Genomic DNA, 21,415 nt, shown 5'->3' with positions numbered 1-21,415 from the left:
TAGACTCATAATACATTTAATTATTTATATCCATAGAGGAAAGAATTCATTTTGATCTTCTTCCATTGAAGCTTTTCTAATAGTAACTTGCTTTGCACAAGCAATTGTGCACTCTCTCTTGCACTCGCCCTCGTTGAATATCGAGATTTGCATACATTCGAAGTAGCACTCCGTCATGCAATGCATGCTCCCGCTTCGCTCCGCCGCTTCTGCCGCCATTGCCACCACCATTGCCACCACTAGAGCCGCCACAATCACGCGGGTCGCGATAATCAGAGTTCTCGCCATCTCGTGGTCGTGATATATAGATCGATATAGATATTTGTATTATGGAACAATAAATTGAAATTTTGAATGAATTATAATGCAATTGTGTGTATGTGTGTGTATATATAGTTTTTGGAGGGGTAACAATTTGAAGGGTCATGTCTATTAGGTTTTTGTTTTTGTGAAGGGGTGTGTGTGATAAATTTAAATTTAATTGTTTCTATTTTTGTGAAATGATGTTTTGTGAAGGGGCATGAACGTTATTAGTAGAACGTAAAAGGTAATTTTATAATTATTAAAAAAATACTAGATATTATTTTTATTTGAATTTACAAAGCTTTTGACAAATTTAATAGGCGGGAAAGGGAAAACTTTGAAATTACGACACAATTAATTAGGCATTTGATTTGATTAGGGGTGCAAGTTGGAACGAAAATTCAAATTTCCGTCGGTTCCGATCCGAAAAGTTTCGATTTTGGAACAACTTTTTTTATTCTGACTTCTGAATTCCAATTTTCGATCTTTTCCGATTTTTTTGGATTGGAATTTTCGATTTTCGATCCGATTTAATTTTCGAAACTAATTCCGAAAACTTTCGAGCTTTTTTCCGAAAAATACACCTATAAATAAATGTATTATATAATACTTATTTTAAGATTGTTTTGTTTTCTGAAGCAATAATTTGATTAAGTTTGTTTTAGAATTTTGACATATTGAAATTGAATTGTTGTCAGAAGTTTTATTGAATATTCTGATGTTGTTTATTTTAATTTATTCTTATGAACTGGAATTTAGTAGTTATTTGTTTTACGTTAATCGACGTGGATGTTCTTATTTTTAGAAAATTATGAAAATTTCAAAAAAATTCCGCTAAGTTTTGAAATTTTAAAACTTAAGTGATTTTCGAATTTTTTTCGAACTTCCTAAATTTTCGGGCCTTTTGGAATTGGAATGATTTTTTAGATTCCGAAAAGTTTGAAATTGGAATTAATTTTGTAGTTTCAAAAAGTTTTAGAAATTTTCCAAAAAGACTAATTCGGATTCGATCTATCCGACTTTCACCTTTACATATGTAAAAGAAAAGAATATTGCCTATTTGATGCTCGTGCAATTTCAGCATCGTTATATATTCTCATCAGCTTCATTCATCTCAAAAGAAAGAAAAAAATATAGACGCACTATATAATTTCCCATTTTTTCTATTCTTCCCTAGTAAAAATTAATATTATATATATATATATATATATATATATATATATATATATATATATATATATATATATATATATATATATATATATATATATATATATATATATATATATATATATATATATATATATATATATATTGAATTGTTGTTGATATCAATCACACGCAGTCATATTTTATTTTTATGTCAAATTATATTTTTGGATTTAGTTCTGAGGTGAATTAAGTATGCAATATAGGAGTTCATGACAAGATGGGTACTTGGAACAAATTGCCTCATCCCTCCATAATGGAATTGGACTTGTGCATTTTGCCGAGAGGACACGGTGTTCGTCAATTCAAAACAGTTCTTTTGCAATCGATAGATTGGAGTTGTTATCGGATTGAAAAATGAGATTTGAAGCTATAAATACAAACTACAATAAGAATTGCTATGCAAGGATGCATAAAAAAAATTCTTGAGGTATGTGAATCAATAAAGTCCTTGAAAAGGAAACGCATGTTCTGATAGAAGAAAACAACGAGTTGAAGGTAATAATTTCTATTCCATAAGAGAATGTTATTTCAACAAGTAGAGAAACAGATAGTTTGACGGCCAAGTTTTCCCAAATGCAAGATGTTATTTGAAAATTAAATACTCGTAGGATAAACTTGAATGAAATTTTGAAGAAAAATAAGTCAAACTACAGTCGTCCAGGTAAATGGGGTGACCTGTTATCTAATGATGCATTGAACAGAAACCTACCTATATGTTCTCGTTTCACCCACATAAGGTTAATGATACAACATTGCACATATATGCGAGGATGTTCGACGGCGAAGATCCAATAAGCCATCGGGGTAGATTTCGTAGCGACGGGTTATTTTTCCTCTCTCCTTCTTGAATTTTTGGATGACAATTGAATTCAGGGGTGAGATCGTTGTTGTTAAAAATTGTCAAACAACTGGAGTTCTGCGAAACTTAGTAAACTGGAGAGATTTGGCAGAGATCTACTTAGGAGAATATTATCTTTATACTATTATAAATGTGTATTTTGTGGTGCATTGTGGCGAAAGAAATTAGGTGTTAGTGTGTGATTTGGTGTCTGGTGAGGCTGATTTGATGTTATTGGTTGCGAGAGAAGGTGGAATCGAGAGTGTCAAAAAATCATGGGAAAGAAAATTAAGAAAGAAGAAGAGCATAATGTAGGGCCAAAATCAAGAAATTGGATAAATGTTAAATTAAGTTCAATTGAGTCCTTGGAACTTTCAATTTCACCTACATATGATATCTTCAGATAAAAAGACGAAAAAGCCCTCACACTTAATCATGTGCCTCGCACGTGCGCCTGAATATGTGAAGTTTCGCTTGAAAATCCGCCTTAGGTGACAAAGTGGGTCAAAATAACAGGCTTGCGTGTGCTCTTGCAAATTCTTTTTGTTAACATGGCAAATTACAAAAACGGACAAAGTACGGGTGGCAAAATGCTATTAACCATATTATTATTATTAATGAGAATTCTAGAATTTTTGTAGAAACCTATATATTGCAGTTAATTTCTAAAATATAAATTAAACTTTAATGGATATCTATTGTAGTTAATTTCTAAAATATACATAAAACTTTAAGGGATCCTGACAATCGTAATCAATCATCACCATTGTAGACATCGAAATTTTGAGATAAATTACTAATTAATAACCCAAATAAATCGGTTATTAATTTAGGTCTCAAATTAAAGTCCATAACATATTTGGGCTTTAAAATGTCTGGCCCACTCTGCAAGTCGAGAAACCCTAACCCTAGCTTGTGCCTATAAAAGAAGATCTTTGGTGCATCTAAAAAAAATGGAGACTCACAAAGACACATATCGAGCTCTCAAGCTCACGTCTCGAGCCTCCGCCTCGAATTCATAACATATTTGAATTCGAGATGTTCGTGATAGGAAATCATATATTCGATTCCTCGAATTCATAACATATTTGAATTCGAGATGTTCGTGATAGGAAATCATATGTTCGATTCAAGAACAAGCTTTTAAGCCCTTGAATCAAAATTAGAATAGGAGAGAAGAATCAGGGGAATTACGGAGATTGTAATCCACATCGTTTTGATTAATAAATTATTTGTTCCCTATTTTCTTGTCTTGTATTTTTATTATATTTTGCAGACCCGAAAATTTGTGGTTAACAAATTGGCACGCCCGGTGGGACAATCTTCGCCCCTCATCTCTTTCTCCTATATTGAAGTTCAAATCGTTTCACAACTGTGGTTACCGATGATGACTTAGAAGATAGACTACAAAATCTTCAATCGACCATGAAATCGTTGGTGCTCGTGCATATGGTTGACAAAAAGGAAAAGGCATAATCCTTTATTTACTTGGGGGCAAAGACAAGTAATTGGCCGAGGGAATTTCTCTTTCAAAATGGAAAGAATATAATTTCTTCTCCAATCTATCAAGTCTTGCCGATTGAATGAAAGTTACCAAATCTTTGGCATGTAAATGGAATGAAACTTCAAAAAAAAAAAAAGTTTCGTTTTTTTTTGCAGCCACAACAGCCATGGTAGTGACAGTTGCTACCAATAATTCCTTCCATCAAATCAAATTGAGGAGGCCGTCGGGGTATGCTCGCCGACAAACGCCACATCACCATCAAAAGCACTCGTCGATGTTATCATTTTCTACCCCGGTACAGCCCCACTCGTCCAAATATGCCGCCGCCATTGGAAGTGTCGCACCTCCTGATTTCAGTCAAGCCTCTCCCACTACCGTCATCAGCCATGGCCACGGTTTGCCTCTGCCAACAATTCTCTGTACCTCCTTAGCGGAGAAGACGCCGCATCGCATTTGAATTTCGTATGCACATCGTCGCCGGCCGTCCATGGCAATCCACGCAAGTTAGCTTCAATTGCCTACTCTGCGACTCTTATATCTCCAACACCACTCCAAAGTTAGCCGATTTGAAGGGCGACCATGAATTGGATGCTCGAGGTCCATGGTCAACGGTGGGATGCCATCAAAGCAATGAAGGCCAAAGAAATTTGACTAGTGCCGCCAAGCATTTGGTGACAAAGGAGGCAAGGATGATCGCAAATTGAGAAGAGAAAAAAAAAATTGCAATTGGGCCTAAAGGAAAAATTGCAATTAAGTCCCTATGGTAGACGTTTCAGATTGAAATCCGAAAAAAAAGGAAAACGAAGCGTGATCAAGTAAGAAGAACCAAAAATGCTGGACTTCTCAATTAAGCCCACAAAAGTGGTGGAAATTCCGAATAAACCCCCAAAAAATGGAGAAAAGGGATTTTGAAGCCAACAAATGAAGTACTTCAAGTCTCGTCTCACAAATATGCAACATGTTCTTCGCCGAGACTAGAAGTGGGGGCATTTGTAGACATCGAAATTTTGAGATAAATTACTAATTAATAACCCAAATAAATCGGTTATTAATTTAGGTCTCAAATTAAAGTCCATAACATATTTGGGCTTTAAAATGTCTGGCCCACTCTGCAAGTCGAGAAACCCTAACCCTAGCTTGTGCCTATAAAAGAAGATCTTTGGTGCATCTAAAAAAAATGGAGACTCACAAAGACACATATCGAGCTCTCAAGCTCACGTCTCGAGCCTCCGCCTCGAATTCATAACATATTTGAATTCGAGATGTTCGTGATAGGAAATCATATATTCGATTCCTCGAATTCATAACATATTTGAATTCGAGATGTTCGTGATAGGAAATCATATGTTCGATTCAAGAACAAGCTTTTAAGCCCTTGAATCAAAATTAGAATAGGAGAGAAGAATCAGGGGAATTACGGAGATTGTAATCCACATCGTTTTGATTAATAAATTATTTGTTCCCTATTTTCTTGTCTTGTATTTTTATTATATTTTGCAGACCCGAAAATTTGTGGTTAACAAATTGGCACGCCCGGTGGGACAATCTTCGCCCCTCATCTCTTTCTCCTATATTGAAGTTCAAATCGTTTCACAACTGTGGTTACCGATGATGACTTAGAAGATAGACTACAAAATCTTCAATCGACCATGAAATCGTTGGTGCTCGTGCATATGGTTGACAAAAAGGAAAAGGCATAATCCTTTATTTACTTGGGGGCAAAGACAAGTAATTGGCCGAGGGAATTTCTCTTTCAAAATGGAAAGAATATAATTTCTTCTCCAATCTATCAAGTCTTGCCGATTGAATGAAAGTTACCAAATCTTTGGCATGTAAATGGAATGAAACTTCAAAAAAAAAAAAAAGTTTCGTTTTTTTTTTGCAGCCACAACAGCCATGGTAGTGACAGTTGCTACCAATAATTCCTTCCATCAAATCAAATTGAGGAGGCCGTCGGGGTATGCTCGCCGACAAACGCCACATCACCATCAAAAGCACTCGTCGATGTTATCATTTTCTACCCCGGTACAGCCCCACTCGTCCAAATATGCCGCCGCCATTGGAAGTGTCGCACCTCCTGATTTCAGTCAAGCCTCTCCCACTACCGTCATCAGCCATGGCCACGGTTTGCCTCTGCCAACAATTCTCTGTACCTCCTTAGCGGAGAAGACGCCGCATCGCATTTGAATTTCGTATGCACATCGTCGCCGGCCGTCCATGGCAATCCACGCAAGTTAGCTTCAATTGCCTACTCTGCGACTCTTATATCTCCAACACCACTCCAAAGTTAGCCGATTTGAAGGGCGACCATGAATTGGATGCTCGAGGTCCATGGTCAACGGTGGGATGCCATCAAAGCAATGAAGGCCAAAGAAATTTGACTAGTGCCGCCAAGCATTTGGTGACAAAGGAGGCAAGGATGATCGCAAATTGAGAAGAGAAAAAAAAAATTGCAATTGGGCCTAAAGGAAAAATTGCAATTAAGTCCCTATGGTAGACGTTTCAGATTGAAATCCGAAAAAAAAGGAAAACGAAGCGTGATCAAGTAAGAAGAACCAAAAATGCTGGACTTCTCAATTAAGCCCACAAAAGTGGTGGAAATTCCGAATAAACCCCCAAAAAATGGAGAAAAGGGATTTTGAAGCCAACAAATGAAGTACTTCAAGTCTCGTCTCACAAATATGCAACATGTTCTTCGCCGAGACTAGAAGTGGGGGCATTTGTAGACATCGAAATTTTGAGATAAATTACTAATTAATAACCCAAATAAATCGGTTATTAATTTAGGTCTTAAATTAAAGTCCATAACATATTTGGGCTTTAAAATGTCTGGCCCACTCTGCAAGTCGAGAAACCCTAACCCTAGCTTGTGCCTATAAAAGAAGATCTTTGGCGCATCTAAAAAAAATGGAGACTCACAAAGACACATATCGAGCTCTCAAGCTCACGTCTCGAGCCTCCGCCTCGAATTCATAACATATTTGAATTCGAGATGTTCGTGATAGGAAATCATATATTCGATTCCTCGAATTCATAACATATTTGAATTCGAGATGTTCGTGATAGGAAATCATATGTTCGATTCAAGAACAAGCTTTTAAGCCCTTGAATCAAAATTAGAATAGGAGAGAAGAATCAGGGGAATTACGGAGATTGTAATCCACATCGTTTTGATTAATAAATTATTTGTTCCCTATTTTCTTGTCTTGTATTTTTATTATATTTTGCAGACCCGAAAATTTGTGGTTAACAACCATCTATTTGGAAAGTGGAGTAGTATAAATATCCCTTTCTACTTCGGTTCATATCATCTAAAATCTACTCACCCTCACTTCAACCAATCATTAATAATGGACGGTCGAAATTTATACGAGGAAACTAGCTATAAAGAATCAAGTGACGAGGAATATAGTGACGAGAGCGATGGGGAACTCGACGAAGATTAATTTCTTACTAATAAATAGTGTTTCAGGTTAAGGGAGATGAAATAAAGTTGGAAAGTTGCCTTGACTCATTGGACGACAAGATGAAGACGACCATCACGATCACTGCTTCAGAAGAGTTGGAAGGTCTTAAGTTGCTTTTAAAACATAAACGAAGGTGGGAAGGGACAGTTATCGTAGTAGGAGAAGTTAGAGTGGAACTTTGGGAAAGTGTACGTAGCCTTATACGAAATATAAGAACAAGTTGATTTCCCCCAATTTTCAGCTCGATGGAGAAGAATTTGAATATCAGGAAGAAGATTTACAGTGAATGTTTGGCTCTGATGTCAACATCGACGAAAGAACTTCTGTTTATCAATGAATTGGTGAAGCAGCATGGATTTAAAGGCAAAATTTATGCATCAAGCCACTAACCAGGCGAAATGTGGAAGTGTTTGCTTATTGTTCGAAGATTGAAGAGTGAGATTTCTTTCTTTCTATTGTTTTGCATATGTTGATTGCTACTATAGTTTGTTCTTTTTGAAATTCGATGTTTGAGAGATTTCAATTGTTGAATATAGACACGGTCATTGGCCGGTTTTCGGCTCAGAACCGACCCGTTGACGAACCGGACTGACCTGTTGACCGGTGAATCGGTCCCGGAACTGTGAACCGGCCCGTGTACCTCAGATCGGGCCCGATTCTAGAGATAGGTGAACCGTGAACCGCCGGCCCGGCCCGGCGGTTCACCCGAATTTAAAAAAAAAAAAAAAAAAAACTAACAAAAGCTTTAAAAAGCTGAACCGGCCCGATGAACCGGCCCAGTGAACCGGCCGTTATTTGTTCTTTTTTGAATTCCCCCCCCATTTTTTTCCTATTAATACCTTCACACCCCATTTTTCCTATAAAATTAAGTTCAAGTCCTTTTATTTATTTCCTATTTAAAAGTAATTATTTTAATTTATTTATTCATCAAGTATTTTCAAAAAAAAATATTTATATATATAAATATAAATTTTCAGGCCGCCCCGGAACCGGCCCGGATAGACCCGGAACCAAAGTGAACTGGCGGGCCGGCCCAGCCAGCCAAATCGTGTATAGTACGGGCCGGTTTCAGTTCCGAAAAAAGTGAACCGCGAACCGGAGTGAACCGGCCCGAACCGGCCCATGGCCGTGTCTATGCTTATCAGTAATTTCCTTTCTTGGGAGAATTTGAATTTCACCTTCTTGCGTTTTGTTTTACGTTGAGGTTTATTGTGGACAACGATTTGCTCTTTTTTTTTTTTTTTTTTTTTTGTGAACTACAATGGATTCCGAAAGGATTCATGCAATTTGCGAACCTTGATTATATCGTACTAATATTGATAAACTGAACTTAGTTCAGAAAACACCGGTTAATGTTTCATGGGTAAATCGTTAGTCGAAAGAAAACACTCGTCCTTGTCGGTAAACTTTGATGTCATATAAGAACATATGAATTGTTAAATGATGATTAGGATCGTGATTTCTGAGCATATTTGGCATAGCTTAAGTACTACTGTCCCTTTTTTCTCAGATAATTTTGTATACATGAACACTAATATTTATATTTTAATGTCGAATTAACCTGGAGCCCAAATTCGTTTCCGAATCAGCTCATTTCACTCGATTCCCTTCGTTGCTCAATTTCCGTATTTTTGCATCGAGTAAGAGGTAAGAACATCTTTGTTGTTACTGTTAATCAACAACACACACACACACATCGAGATTTTGGTTGCTTTTTGTTGTGCCATGTCTTGTCTCGAATCTTAGTGCGGATTTTGATCTTTTATTGCGTGAATTGATTCGTGTTCTTGTTTTTAATATCATGGCTTATCTGTTTCCGTGAGTACATGTTTATTGTTGTTGGAGGAATACGTCATGTTTGTTGCGATGACTTCGATATTTTTGGATGATAATGCAAACTCGAACCACCTCTCGGGGTTGGAACCCTTGAAAGAAGGCACATCGATTGTGAATTCTTTCAAATTATCGACATCATCGTACGAATCCAATATATCGTTAATTGAACTTACGTATTTGGGAAATTTATCCTTCTGCAAAAACTGCATATACTCCTCATTGAAATAGAGATAACATGATTCTAGTTCTTATAACTACAATTTGCAATGTTGAATTATGTTTACTTTATAACTAACTAATTAAGCTATCTAATTATGTTATTTACGTACTAAAAATTGATTGAAATGCATGTTTGTTTGTTAATATCCTAACCATGAACATAATTGGACTCTCTAATTAAGATTTCTCTTAACACTACGTAAAAGCATGTTTATTTGTTTAGCTCTTCACCATTAATATAATTAAGCTCTCAAATAAGTTTCTTGTACAATTCATTCTAATTATACTCTATAAATAAGCTCTATGTTTAAGCTATATGTTGAATCCTTTCATTTAACTTATAAGCTCTTTTACCAACTTTTAACTTATCTCTCTAATCTAAGGACTATATTAGAATGAGTTGAAATGATCTTTTTGTTTGATATGACCTTGGTCATTAATGTAATTAAGCTTCGCAAATAAGCTTGCTATCCAATTAGAATGGATAAAATTAAATCAAATGTAATATATATAAAAATTTTAATAAATTAAAAAAAAATTAAAAAGTAAAATAAATTAAAAAAATTTGAAAGATTAAAAAAAAATATAAAAATATATAGTAATAATTACAAAAATAGTAAAATATATATTGGAATAAAAACATAAACAAAACGAAATTTATTAAAATTAAAAATCAATGAAAATGATAAATGCAGGTCCAAAAATGTCAAGTGCAGTTGGTGGAAATGCTTAATGTGATTGGACGAAAATTGCACATAAGGGCACAATAGTACTTTTATCTCTCCAGGGGTATCTCAAAGAAAGAATTATAGGGGTGAATCTACACCTATATATTTTCCATGTTAGGGGTGTATATCAAATGACCCCAAAATATAAATTATTTTAGGGTAAATTCCACTTTACCCCCTTGTACTCTGCACAAGAACCACTTTACCCCCTCGTACTCTTAATTTCGTCGATTCACCCCCTTGTACTTGTACAATTTCCCAATACAACCCTCTTCGTCAACTTTTTTCGATTTTGACTCTGACGCCATTTGGTCAAGAGTCAAAATATTGACGTAAATATTGAAATTTTTTCGATTTTGACTCTCGAGATTAGAAAAGAGAAAGTTTCACACATTCATATATTTTTTCTTTGCACTGGGTGGAATCGATCAATTTTTGGGTCTTGATTTTTATTAAGTTAGGGGTTCAATTTGGGGATATCTTGGAAGGGGAAGTGGTGGGAGACGAAGAAATGACAATATTGACGGAGGAGAAACGACGCGTTATAGGCAGTGGCAATTTTGTAATTTACAGAGTTGACCAAATGGTGTTAGAGTCAAAATTGACAAAAAATGAAGGAAAGGGTTGTATTGGGAAATTGTACAAGTATAAGGGGGTAAATCGATAAAATTGAGAGTACGAGGGGGTAAAGTGACTCTCAGGCAGAGTACGAGGGGGTAAAGTGGAATTTACCCATTATTTTACTCATACTCATTTTTTTTTTCACTCGAGTTATCTAGATGTTAAAAGTTTTGACGAACAATTACTTCGACGGGTAAATATATTTTTAAACAAAGAGGTTTATTATTTCGCAGTCCTATCTCACAATATGTTTGTAATATAATGTACCACTTCGATAATTTTTAAAACTTCTAACAAAGCAAATAGTCGGAGTTAATAGCATGTTCGGGTCGAGAAAATTATTAACTAAAGTCCGCTATAAATATCTAATCTACAATGAGATGCTACTATTCAATATAATTTGACATTAGTAATTGTCCTACACCATAGATTACTTTTTTAGGTAGGTACTAAATAGGAAAAAAAAAAATTGTATCCATAAAATAGTATAATTTAACATATGATTATTGTTAAATTAGGGAATGTTATTTTTAAATTATATAATTTAAGATATGATTATTGCTAAATTAGAAATGTTATAAAAAAAATCTCATTTAATACTATATTGTAATAATTTTAATACCAAATCTAATACAAGAAATCCAATATATTACTTTACTAAACTCTTAATTAGTTATTAAGAAATTAACCCCACTCTAATTTCATTCAAATTAATCCCATATAAAATAGTCGTCCATTTATGACTGAAGTAAAATAAAATATTCCAATTAAGCTGCACGCGTCTTTCATCGATTGTGCCAAACGCGCCCCCAAATGAATAACAGTTACTTGTAACGGCCGTTTCTCTCTTCAATAAGATTTTGCAAAACTCAAAAAAAAAAAAAGAAAAAAAAAAAAAAGATTTTATCTAATCTTTGTCTTCCTCCGTATGAATCGAAAACCCCAGAGAGAGAACAAAAAAATAAATATGATTTAATTGTTTTTTTTTTCTCTCTCTCTCTCTCTCTCCCAAATTCACAACAATTATTCAAAGATCTAGAAATGAGAGGTTTATTGATTCCTATTTTATTTATTTTAATATTAATTTTAGCAATTGTTTTTGGGGTTAATTCAAGCTCCGAATCGGAACCGGGTTCGGAAAATTTGCCGTTGCCGTTGACATCGTAAGTCGTGTAAATCTAATTATGGGTTTATGTATTTTTTTTTTTTTTTTTTTTTTTATTTGTTACCTTGTTGAATTTTGGATGTTCTGAAGTTGTCTGGGATCTATTTTATTTATTTTTTTATGTGTTTTTCGGTAAAATCGGGTTGCTTCGTGTCGATGTTTTGATGAAATATTTAATTTTGAAAATATAATCATTTTTTAGTACTGGAATTAATTTACATTTTTATTTAATTTCATGAGTTAGGGCATTTGATAGGTTTTGCAAGTGATTTTGGGATGTCGTAGATTCGAAGAAATTGCTTTTTCGATAAACGATTACATTTTGTTTTCACATTTCTTCGAATTATGTCTTTTACATTGAATAAAATAATCATGAAAATGGAAAAAAAGAGTCATTCTTTTGTGCGATCGAATGATCGATTCTCGACAAGAAGTAATTTCTGCGCAAAATCGATTTTACTCTGTATTCTGATACTCCTTGTATTTAAAATCAGCAAACATGATACAGCAATAGTGGCTGCTCCCGACGGAACTGTATACTTAGTGGAGATTGGTTCCGGAAAAATCCTATGGTCGTTTTCATCGGGCCCTTCAATTTATTCCTCGTATCAAAAAATCCCCGATCACGAAGGAGAAAAGCTCAACACCTCCACCGATGGCGATAATTTTTACATCGATTGTGGTGAAGATTGGGAACTCTACATGCACGGAACTGGCCTAAAGAAAGTCGTACGTCTCGTTTTTTTTTTTTTTTAAATATATTTTTTTCGGTTTCGTAGCTAATACTCGCAAAACTCGTATGTCTCATTGCAGAAGCTTCCGCTAAGTGCGGAAGAATTCGTAAAGCGGACTCCATTTGTATCGGATGGTGGTGGTGTTATGCTGGGATCAAAGAGAACTGCCGTATTCCTCGTTGATGCTAAAACGGGAAAAGTCGTTCGTACGATTAGATCCGATAACCTTCCACCGGTTGAGAAGGACGACGACGATGCTTCTATCTTGACGAGGACTGATATCGAAGAATGGCTTCCACCTAGTTCGTCTGTCGATGAAGACGAAGTCACCGAGAAACCACTCTACGTTACGAGAACGGACTATGCTTTGAAGTACACCTCGGTGAAAACGGGGAAAGTTTTGTGGTATTTAATGTTTGCCGATATCGAAGCCTCGTTTAAATGCGAAGGGATAGAAAATTTCTTGGGCGGGTTTCCGAACGATAAACAATTTGAACGGCTTGATGTGAAGTTGCCGATGCATTGTCAGAAACGGCCTGTGGTCTACCGCATACGTGATCGTAGCTCTCTCGAGCCTCTTTTTAAAGCTAACGGGCTTCGAGACGCGCTTCCCGGAGGAGAAGGAGGAGTTCTTTCTTTACCGGCTTCGGATCACCTTGCTATAGAGCCGTTGAACAATTTATTAGCTCCTTATCGAAGCTACGAAAAAGAATCCCCGCTTGCTCTTCCTACGCCCGACCGTAACGAACTTAAAAATCGGAGTCTTCCTCAAATCAGTGGCCGTATTGAATTCGATAGGCTAGCACAACCTCAATTTTGGTCTGCTATGCTATATTCCGCATTGGGGATAATAGCCGTGGTTTTCGTATTTTTTCGGAGAAAGGGTGGGATAAGTCATTTGTCCGAAGATCTTAAATTGCAAAATGTAACACCCAAAAAGAGGAAAAATCGGAAAAATAGTAAAAACGGTATCGTTGTTGGGGGAAAGCAAGAGGATAATTCTCAAAGTAGTTACGATACTTCTACGACTGGACGTAAGATTGGTAAATTGACTGTGACAAATAAACAAATCGCAAAGGGGAGCAACGGGACCATTGTTCTCGAAGGAAATTACGAGGGCCGTTCGGTGGCTGTCAAACGCCTTGTCCGGACCCACCATAGTGTGGCTGTGAAAGAGATCCAAAACCTTATTACATCCGATCGGCATCCGAACATTGTTCGATGGCATGGAGTGGAATACGATCAGGATTTTGTCTATCTGTGTCTGGAGCGTTGCACGTGCAGTCTACATGATTTGATTTCGTTTTGCACTTCTCACAGTCAAGTAACTACCAACGACCGAAATCACGAATCTCCGAGTCTCGTTCTTTGGGATACGCAATTGCTAAGTACTCTCGGAAGTAACACGGAGCTCGAACTCTGGAAGGATAACGGCTATCCATCTGCAACGTTGCTAAAATTAATGAGGTACTCTGCGCGTGGCCGATCGATGCATCTGATTCGTAAAATAATGATCTTAGCACACTTTTTTTTTTTTTCCATAAATTTGTGTCAACCATGATTGAGTGTTTATAACGTAACGTGTTGACCACAGGGACGTTGTATGTGGACTTGCGCATTTGCACGAACTCAAGATTATACATCGGGACTTGAAACCTCAAAATGTTCTCGTAATTAAAGATCGAGCAATATCCGCGAAAATTTCCGATATGGGTATTAGCAAGCACTTAGATGGAGAGATGTCGTCGTTAACGAATCATGCCACGGGTTAGTACTATATATCTATGTTTTTGTTCCTCGAGTAATTTAACCACTTTTCAAATAATGAAACGTAAAACGAGTGATTCTCTTTTTGAGTAGGATCGGGTAGTTCAGGGTGGCAAGCGCCGGAACAACTCCGTCAAGAACGGCAAACTCGAGCCGTAGACTTATTCAGTTTAGGTTGCATTCTATTTTTCTGCATGACCGGAGGCAAACACCCCTTCGGGGAAAGTCTTGAACGGGATGTCAACATAGTCAATGATCGAAAAGACCTCTTTTTAATCGAACATATCCCCGAAGCTACGAATCTCATTTCTCAACTTCTCGATGCTAAACTGGAGTTGAGGTAATATATCCTTTATTTAAAGCATCAATATTTTATGTTTCGTAACGTTTTCTATGACTATTATACCCCTGTCAGTAAATTAAAATATCGATTAATGATTGTGTTATATAGGCCAACGGCTACGGAAGTAATGATTCACCCTCTATTTTGGGACTCCGAAACGAGGCTCTCGTTTCTTCGAGACGCTAGCGATAGAGTCGAGCTGGAGGACAGGGAGGAAGCGTCGCAGCTTCTAGAAGCACTGGAGGATCGGGGGAGAGTTGCTTTGGGCTGCAAATGGGACGAAAAGATGGAAAATGCCGTCATCAATGACATCAGCCGCTACAGGCGTTACAAGTTCGACAGCGTGCGTGATTTATTGCGGGTAATACGAAATAAGTTGAATCATTATAGGGAACTTTCGAAAGAAATTCAAGCAATATTAGGGTCCGTCCCCGAAGGCTTCGACTCTTATTTCTCGACCCGATTCCCTAGTCTTTTAATAGAGGTGTACCAAATATTTCTTAGGTATTGTGCAGACGAAGAATTATTTCACAAGTACTTCAGAAATACTAGGTTTTAATCTCGATTTTGTATTCAACGTTGTTGTTAGCAAATTGTACATGTTTAAACTTGTATCTCGATGTAGTATATTTTGCATAAATACGTATATGTATTTCTAGTAATTGCATCTCGTCGATTAAAATCGTACCGCCATACTTCCAATTTTTAATCAAATCGAGTTTTTTTACGACATACAGATTAGATTTTTATCGAACATGTATGTTGTCTGTGTACAAAATGTAGAACTAAATGCATGTGTAATAACTATTATGTACATTTGTTCAATAATTTTTTTTAAATTGTACAAATTAAATTCATATAAAAATTATACGAATTAATCTACGAAAAAAATTCAACTCCTCAAGTTAAAGCTATTATTCTCGGAGGAACAAACTTGGGAATGGCTTCGCTTCGAATCCATTTCCAAGTCGTTTTCTTTCTCGATCTTTCTTCTTTTCCTCTCTCTTTTCGACAAATCTTCTTTCTCGTCGATTAAGGACAACAATGTCTGAAGGCGTTTAGAGCGCGAGCCCCCACCTGAGGGTCCACCATCGGGGCTGTAATCCTCCGTGGCAGCGTGTCGAAACCTATGAAAGATTTGGAATATGTATATGAGGAGAGCGATGAAGCAAGCTATCCCACATAGAAGATAGAGTCCCCAAAAGCTCTTTAGGTGAAGCCGATCCGACTCGAGCTCGGTGTTATCTGAACTGCAAGTGCTCATTGTTAGCCACTTGTCGTGTATTCGTTGGAGATCTCCGTTTTCGGATAGTGTTAGGATCGCGGTCGATAAATCGATTGCCAATGGAGAATCTCGTGGAAATGCCTGGAACAAAAAAAAATTGGCAGGAATTTAGCAATAAGTGGAAAACTTAATTTCAAGAATTTTCGAGCTTTTTTAGGATTTCAAATCCGTAATAACAATATTTACTGCGTCTAATTAGATGGAATTTCAAATTCCGAGCTCTTCCAAAGAAAAAAGAAAAAAAAGAAGCAATTGAGATATAATAAAACATAGGGAAAATTACGGACACCCCCTGAGGTATGGCCAAATTACAAAAAAACCCTCTTGTTTTGGGTAATTACAGCGACCCCCCTCCTTTTAAATATTTTTGCATAAAATTTATGTAATTCGGTTATTTACCGAACCAAATCGTATATTTAGTTTGGTAAACGGTATGAAATGTTGGCGTACCGAAATTTCGGTTCGGTTTTGACCCAATTAACATCCCTAAATTTACCTCTGGAGGGGTCTTTTCGTAAGATAATACATAGTTGGGGGGGGGGGGGGGGGGGGGGGCTGTAAAAACCCAAACAGGAGGTGGGTTTTCGTAATTTAACCATAACTCAGGGGTGGCCGTAATTTGCACTAAAATATAATAGTAAAAGATAGATTGTGTACTTACAAAACCCCATCCACTTTTAGTGAACTCTTGACCAATAATCCTGAACTTGCATTGACTCGCCAAGAAAAGCTCGATATACGGCCGCTCGTCAACGACAGCCGCAACGCCACCTTTCTCGGGCCCCAGTTGAAGAGCTTCTGCATACGCTTCGGGACCGCCAAGTGGCACGAGCCTCGATTGTGGTATCCCGATTCCCTCTCTCAAATAATGTTCGGCAAAAGATCCGACTTGAAATCCAATACGGTCATTTCCTTCTCGTAAGGTCTCGATTCCTTTGATCGGGGAATAAAGCTGTTGTACTGTTAGAATTGACGTCAAACTCGCCGTGTAGCTCGAGTTTATTATTAGTACCACAAATAGCCATATTATTAGCACTAATCGCCCGAGCGTACTCACTGTAGTCTCTCCTGCATTTTAAAAACAGATAAAAATTCAAGAATCGATGAAATTATTCGAATTTAATTCGTCGTATTATGAGAATACGTCGACTTACTGTGGGCGAAAAATAGAGTCGAGAGACTGAACCTGCATGAGAGAAGTAATATGTATATTAAATAATAAACTTTTTTTTTATATATAATTTATTCAAATCGAAATTTATTTTCACCATAAAATCGTTATAAGCTGCTGCTTCGGAGGCCCACGGAACTCGTCATTAGTCCGATGCTCCAAAGTCCAAACAACAATACCGATAAAGACGAAAAAAGCGGCACTAACTCCCCACATTTGTCGAGAAAACGGCCGTAAAAAAGCCCAAGCACCCGTATTCAACTTCTTCACGGGGGCCACCACCACTAGCCCCGACGCTGCGTAAGGCTGCGTAAAATCCACAACCTTCGTTCGGTTCGTCACGATCGCAATATCACCAACCACACCATCAAAATACTACACAATTAAAAAAAAAATACTTCATTAGAAAACCTCTAATATTAGAAACAAGCCCCTAAGGTTCGTTTTTTTAGCAAACGAGACCCTAAAAAAATGCATTATAAGGGGTGTTTTTGGCTAATATTGATAAACACGGGGAGTTTTTTTAACAATTTGATATAACGTAGGGGTACAAAATGAAATAAAACTCTAATTAATTCTCATACTTACTCCAGTAGTGATCAACTTCACTAGCTCGTCATAACTCGGATTTTCGACCCCGTTTCCAAACGGTACAAACTGATATGGAACAGCATAAGGCAGCAAATTCACCGCAGAAGTGAACACATCAATGCAAAACCCTTTTGACGTATTCGCCCCCGAAACCTGCGACACAAACTCCCGATAACTAACCCTACGCGGCACGCCGATCTTCAATTGCTTCCCGTTATTCGGAAACACCCACCCACGTGGGGCCCGCGTTGTCTCCCCGGGCCAAACCACACCGTTCAATAACTGGTTCGCGCTCGAACGATTAGGCGGGCCCTGCAAATATAATATCTCGGGTGCCACGACCGATAATCCCGAATAATTCGACCAATAGCCAACTCTATGTAGACCCGTTCCGATTATGTTCACAATCTCGTACGATGGGAAAACAAGAGATTTTTCCGGAGTGAATTTAACGGGCCCCGTTAGGCCAACGAAATCACTCTCCAAGATATTCTTCATTAAAAGTGGACCTCCGTCGAAAATGGACATCGCTTCGAGGTTGAGATTACTTTCTTGCAACGAATTCACTAAACTCGAATCGTTCGAAAAAGAAATAACCCCACCTTGATTAATAAACGAATCTATAGCATGAGCTAGTAACCAAACGGTGTCGTAAGCGTAGAGCGCGTACGTGCTTACCCCTAAAGAACCCTTGGTTAATTTATTCCATCTCGTTAAAAATTCCCGTTTCTTCTCCGAATCGGGCGTGTGTTGACGAAGAACAAGAACCCCTTGAGTAGAAGCCGTAATAGCTTCGGAAAAATGCGGCGGAGAAGAATCAAGAACCGACGAGAGCCAATCGGTTGCTATCCAGACGTACCCCTCGTCCATCATTCCGAGATAGTGCGCTACGTCAAACACAACGGACCCCACATGAGGGTACGCATGGAGGACGATGACGCGCGACTCCATTAGGGCAACCTTAACTAGAATATCCATGATGTCACTACGGGTGATGTCACCCGGTGGGACCCCCGCCTTGTAGGAGACGCGGCAACGTCTCGACGAGAGGGCGTCGTCCAACGAGGAGAGGCCGTTTCGGCCGTAGTCGTCGTCGATGAAAATTACGATTACGTCCTTCCAGTTGTAGTGGTCTACGAGTTCGGCGATTGCGGTCATTTGGTGGAGGTCGCTTTGGGTTGTTCGGAGGAAGTATGGGAATTGGAGAGAGGAGAGAGTGGGGTCTGTTGCAGCGAAGGAGAGGAACGGGGTTTGGAGCTCGTTGGCTACGTGGAGTATTGTGTGGGCTACCACGGAGGATTGTGGCCCGATTACTGCCATTACGTCGGTTTCCATGAATCGGAGAGCTGCAAGAAAATTGAAATTTGTAAAGATCAGCTTCTTCATCCTGTCAGACTATGAATGTTTACGACATCTTTGGATAAAAAAAATAGGGCTCGAAATCGGACAAATCGAATCGAAATTAGCACTTTCAAAGTATTGTAGAACCTCGATAAATTAATACTAGATAAATTAGTAACCTCGATTAAAAAAATAGTTTCTTGATCCCGACTCGGTGAAAACGTGTTAAATTATTAACTCGATAATTTAATAATTCGCTAAGTTAATAGAATTTCCCTGGTCCCGACTGTATTAATTTATAGAGGTTTAACAGTAATTCCAATTCCGTTTTAAAAAAAAAAATCGAAAATCGGAATTTTGGAAATTGGAATGACGAAACAATGTTTTGAAATCGGAATAGATGAATTCGAAAATTCCAATTTTTTAGTCACCTATAATACAAAATACATAACACTATTGATGCTGTAAGTGTAATTTTCGGGAAAAAAAAAAGTCAAAATTTTTGCATATCAGTGTCGGATCGAAATTGGAATATAATAAGTATCCCAATTCCGTTCCGAAAGAAAAAAAAAAAAAAAAGAAAAAAATCGGAATGAAAAATGTATTTTTCAAACTCGGAATCGACAGAATTCGGAATCTCCGTTCCAATTTTCACCCTTAAATATAGAAATTGTGCTAAGATCATCATCGAACATTGTCAATAAACCCGAACCATTTCTCTTTCATTTCTCATAATCGATTCTTGAGATAAATAAGTGTCCACAAAAAAAATTATTCAGGGTGTTAAAATTTGTACCTTCAACCAAACCAAGAAATCCACTGCAATTTGAATTTCTGATATCCACGACGAGTTTCGTTCCGCTGAGAACACTCGAATTGGAGTTGACATCTTTAACAGCTTCTTCAATGGCAATCTTGGCAACTCTTCCAATAGTAGAATCGAGCGTGAAAATAGCTCCAACGTTCACTACCTTCGGCCTCGAAAACGAAGAAGAAGCACTCGCACGCAACCCGTTCGATAAAATGCCTAAATGAAGCGACAACAACAGAAGAACATTCCAACACAAACCCATCCTAAATACACATGAATTATGAATTCTGCAGCAACAACACAAGCAAATTAATTCAAAATTTCGATTATTTACAAAAAAAACACACACACACACACATTGTATATACCTATTAGAAGCTTCTAGAAATCACTAAGAATCAGATTCTGAGCTGAGAATCAGAGCTTTAAAAAAAACCCAAGATTGAAACTTTGGCACAATAGTTGATATTCCAATCAATAAAGATTCCTTTTTTTTTTAATTAATTATTATTTATTTATCAAAAGGGATAATCAGAATTCAGAGGAGGAAAACCACAGACAACAACCAAAGAATACACACACACACACACAGACACACTAATAGTGGGGGCCACGTCGGCAAATCAATAAAATCATCTGAGGAAAGAACTAAAAAATAAAACCCAAGAATTGAAACAACAACCTGCAGACAAAGGGACAAATTAATTAAATTTAATGTGAAATTAAAATGGATTTGATTGCAACGTAATATCTCACAATTAACTTGTGGTGGGTGTGTGTGTAGGTGTGGACTTCATGTTGTTCATGTGTGTGTAATAATAAATGCAGCTGCAAGATTCATCAATGGAAACAAAAAAGAAAAAAAGAAAAGTAATAAAGATGGGATTTTTGACATTATATTATATAATATAATGGTCAACAAGTATGAGAATTTGTTGAAATGGAAAATGTGTATGTGGTTTAGAGAAAAAAAAACCATTGTCTAAGTGTGAATACAAGTTCAAGAAGACATGGGTTTTTTAAGCCACTCATTCTTCAAGTTGACTCTAGTGCTGTCGCGAGGTTTAGTTTGTTACACGTGGTTTTTGTATAGTGGGATTTACGTCTCTCGTATAGTTTACAACTGCTATGTAGCACGGAAACTTCAACTTATTAATGTTTTTGTATTTTGAAAACGTTTCATATCAGTCAAAGACACATGTCAGGACACCTTATAGGTCATTTTGCAATTTCAAGAAAAGTAAGAAACTTGTTTTTTCTTTCTTTTTTTAATATAAAATTTCATTCATACATTGAACAATTAAATGAAATTTTAATACACTATTTTCCTAGGAAATTTAGGTATTTGGCAATTCTGAACACACAAATCTTCATAGCTATAACATATGGTATCAATTTGAATAACAAATTTTTAAATATTTTTGTTACTTCCAAAATTATTTACATGATTCAATGATCAATTGCGATTTGATAGTTGAT

General features: G+C 36.9%; 2 protein-coding genes across 4 annotated transcripts; one reads left to right on the top strand and one right to left on the bottom strand.

Moving 5' to 3' along the window:
* The first annotated feature begins 11,478 nt into the window (after window positions 1-11,478).
* Window positions 11,479-15,399, top strand: LOC105953654 (serine/threonine-protein kinase/endoribonuclease IRE1b). The gene is made up of 6 exons (XM_012977329.2): window positions 11,479-11,891; window positions 12,388-12,622; window positions 12,707-14,094; window positions 14,222-14,394; window positions 14,488-14,734; window positions 14,846-15,399. The coding sequence occupies exons 1-6, from the start codon at window positions 11,770-11,772 to the stop codon at window positions 15,294-15,296; spliced, it is 2,616 nt and encodes an 871-aa protein (XP_012832783.2). The 5' UTR covers window positions 11,479-11,769; the 3' UTR covers window positions 15,297-15,399.
* Window positions 15,400-15,517: 118 nt separating this feature from the next.
* On the bottom strand, window positions 15,518-20,990 carry GLR3.3 (glutamate receptor 3.3). Of its 3 annotated transcripts, none has more exons than XM_012977328.2 (7): window positions 20,693-20,990; window positions 19,922-20,223; window positions 17,782-19,130; window positions 17,291-17,568; window positions 17,177-17,208; window positions 16,684-17,090; window positions 15,518-16,103 (listed from the first exon to the last, which is right to left on the bottom strand). In XM_012977328.2, the coding sequence occupies exons 2-7, from the start codon at window positions 20,196-20,198 to the stop codon at window positions 15,630-15,632; spliced, it is 2,817 nt and encodes a 938-aa protein (XP_012832782.2). In that variant the 5' UTR covers window positions 20,199-20,223; window positions 20,693-20,990; the 3' UTR covers window positions 15,518-15,629. The 3 variants fall into 3 exon arrangements, with proteins under 3 accessions (XP_012832782.2, XP_012832780.2, XP_088671469.1); XM_012977326.2 differs by having other exon boundaries at window positions 20,305-20,948; XM_088815343.1 differs by having other exon boundaries at window positions 20,619-20,930.
* Window positions 20,991-21,415: the final 425 nt, after the last annotated feature.

This window comes from Erythranthe guttata, chromosome 3 (assembly GCF_056151865.1).
Source record: "Erythranthe guttata isolate IM_541 chromosome 3, IM_541, whole genome shotgun sequence".
In the NCBI taxonomy this organism is placed as follows: Eukaryota; Viridiplantae; Streptophyta; class Magnoliopsida; order Lamiales; family Phrymaceae; genus Erythranthe; species Erythranthe guttata.
The sequence above is the reverse complement of the archived record's forward strand: the minus strand, read 5'-3'. Positions and strand labels throughout refer to the sequence as shown.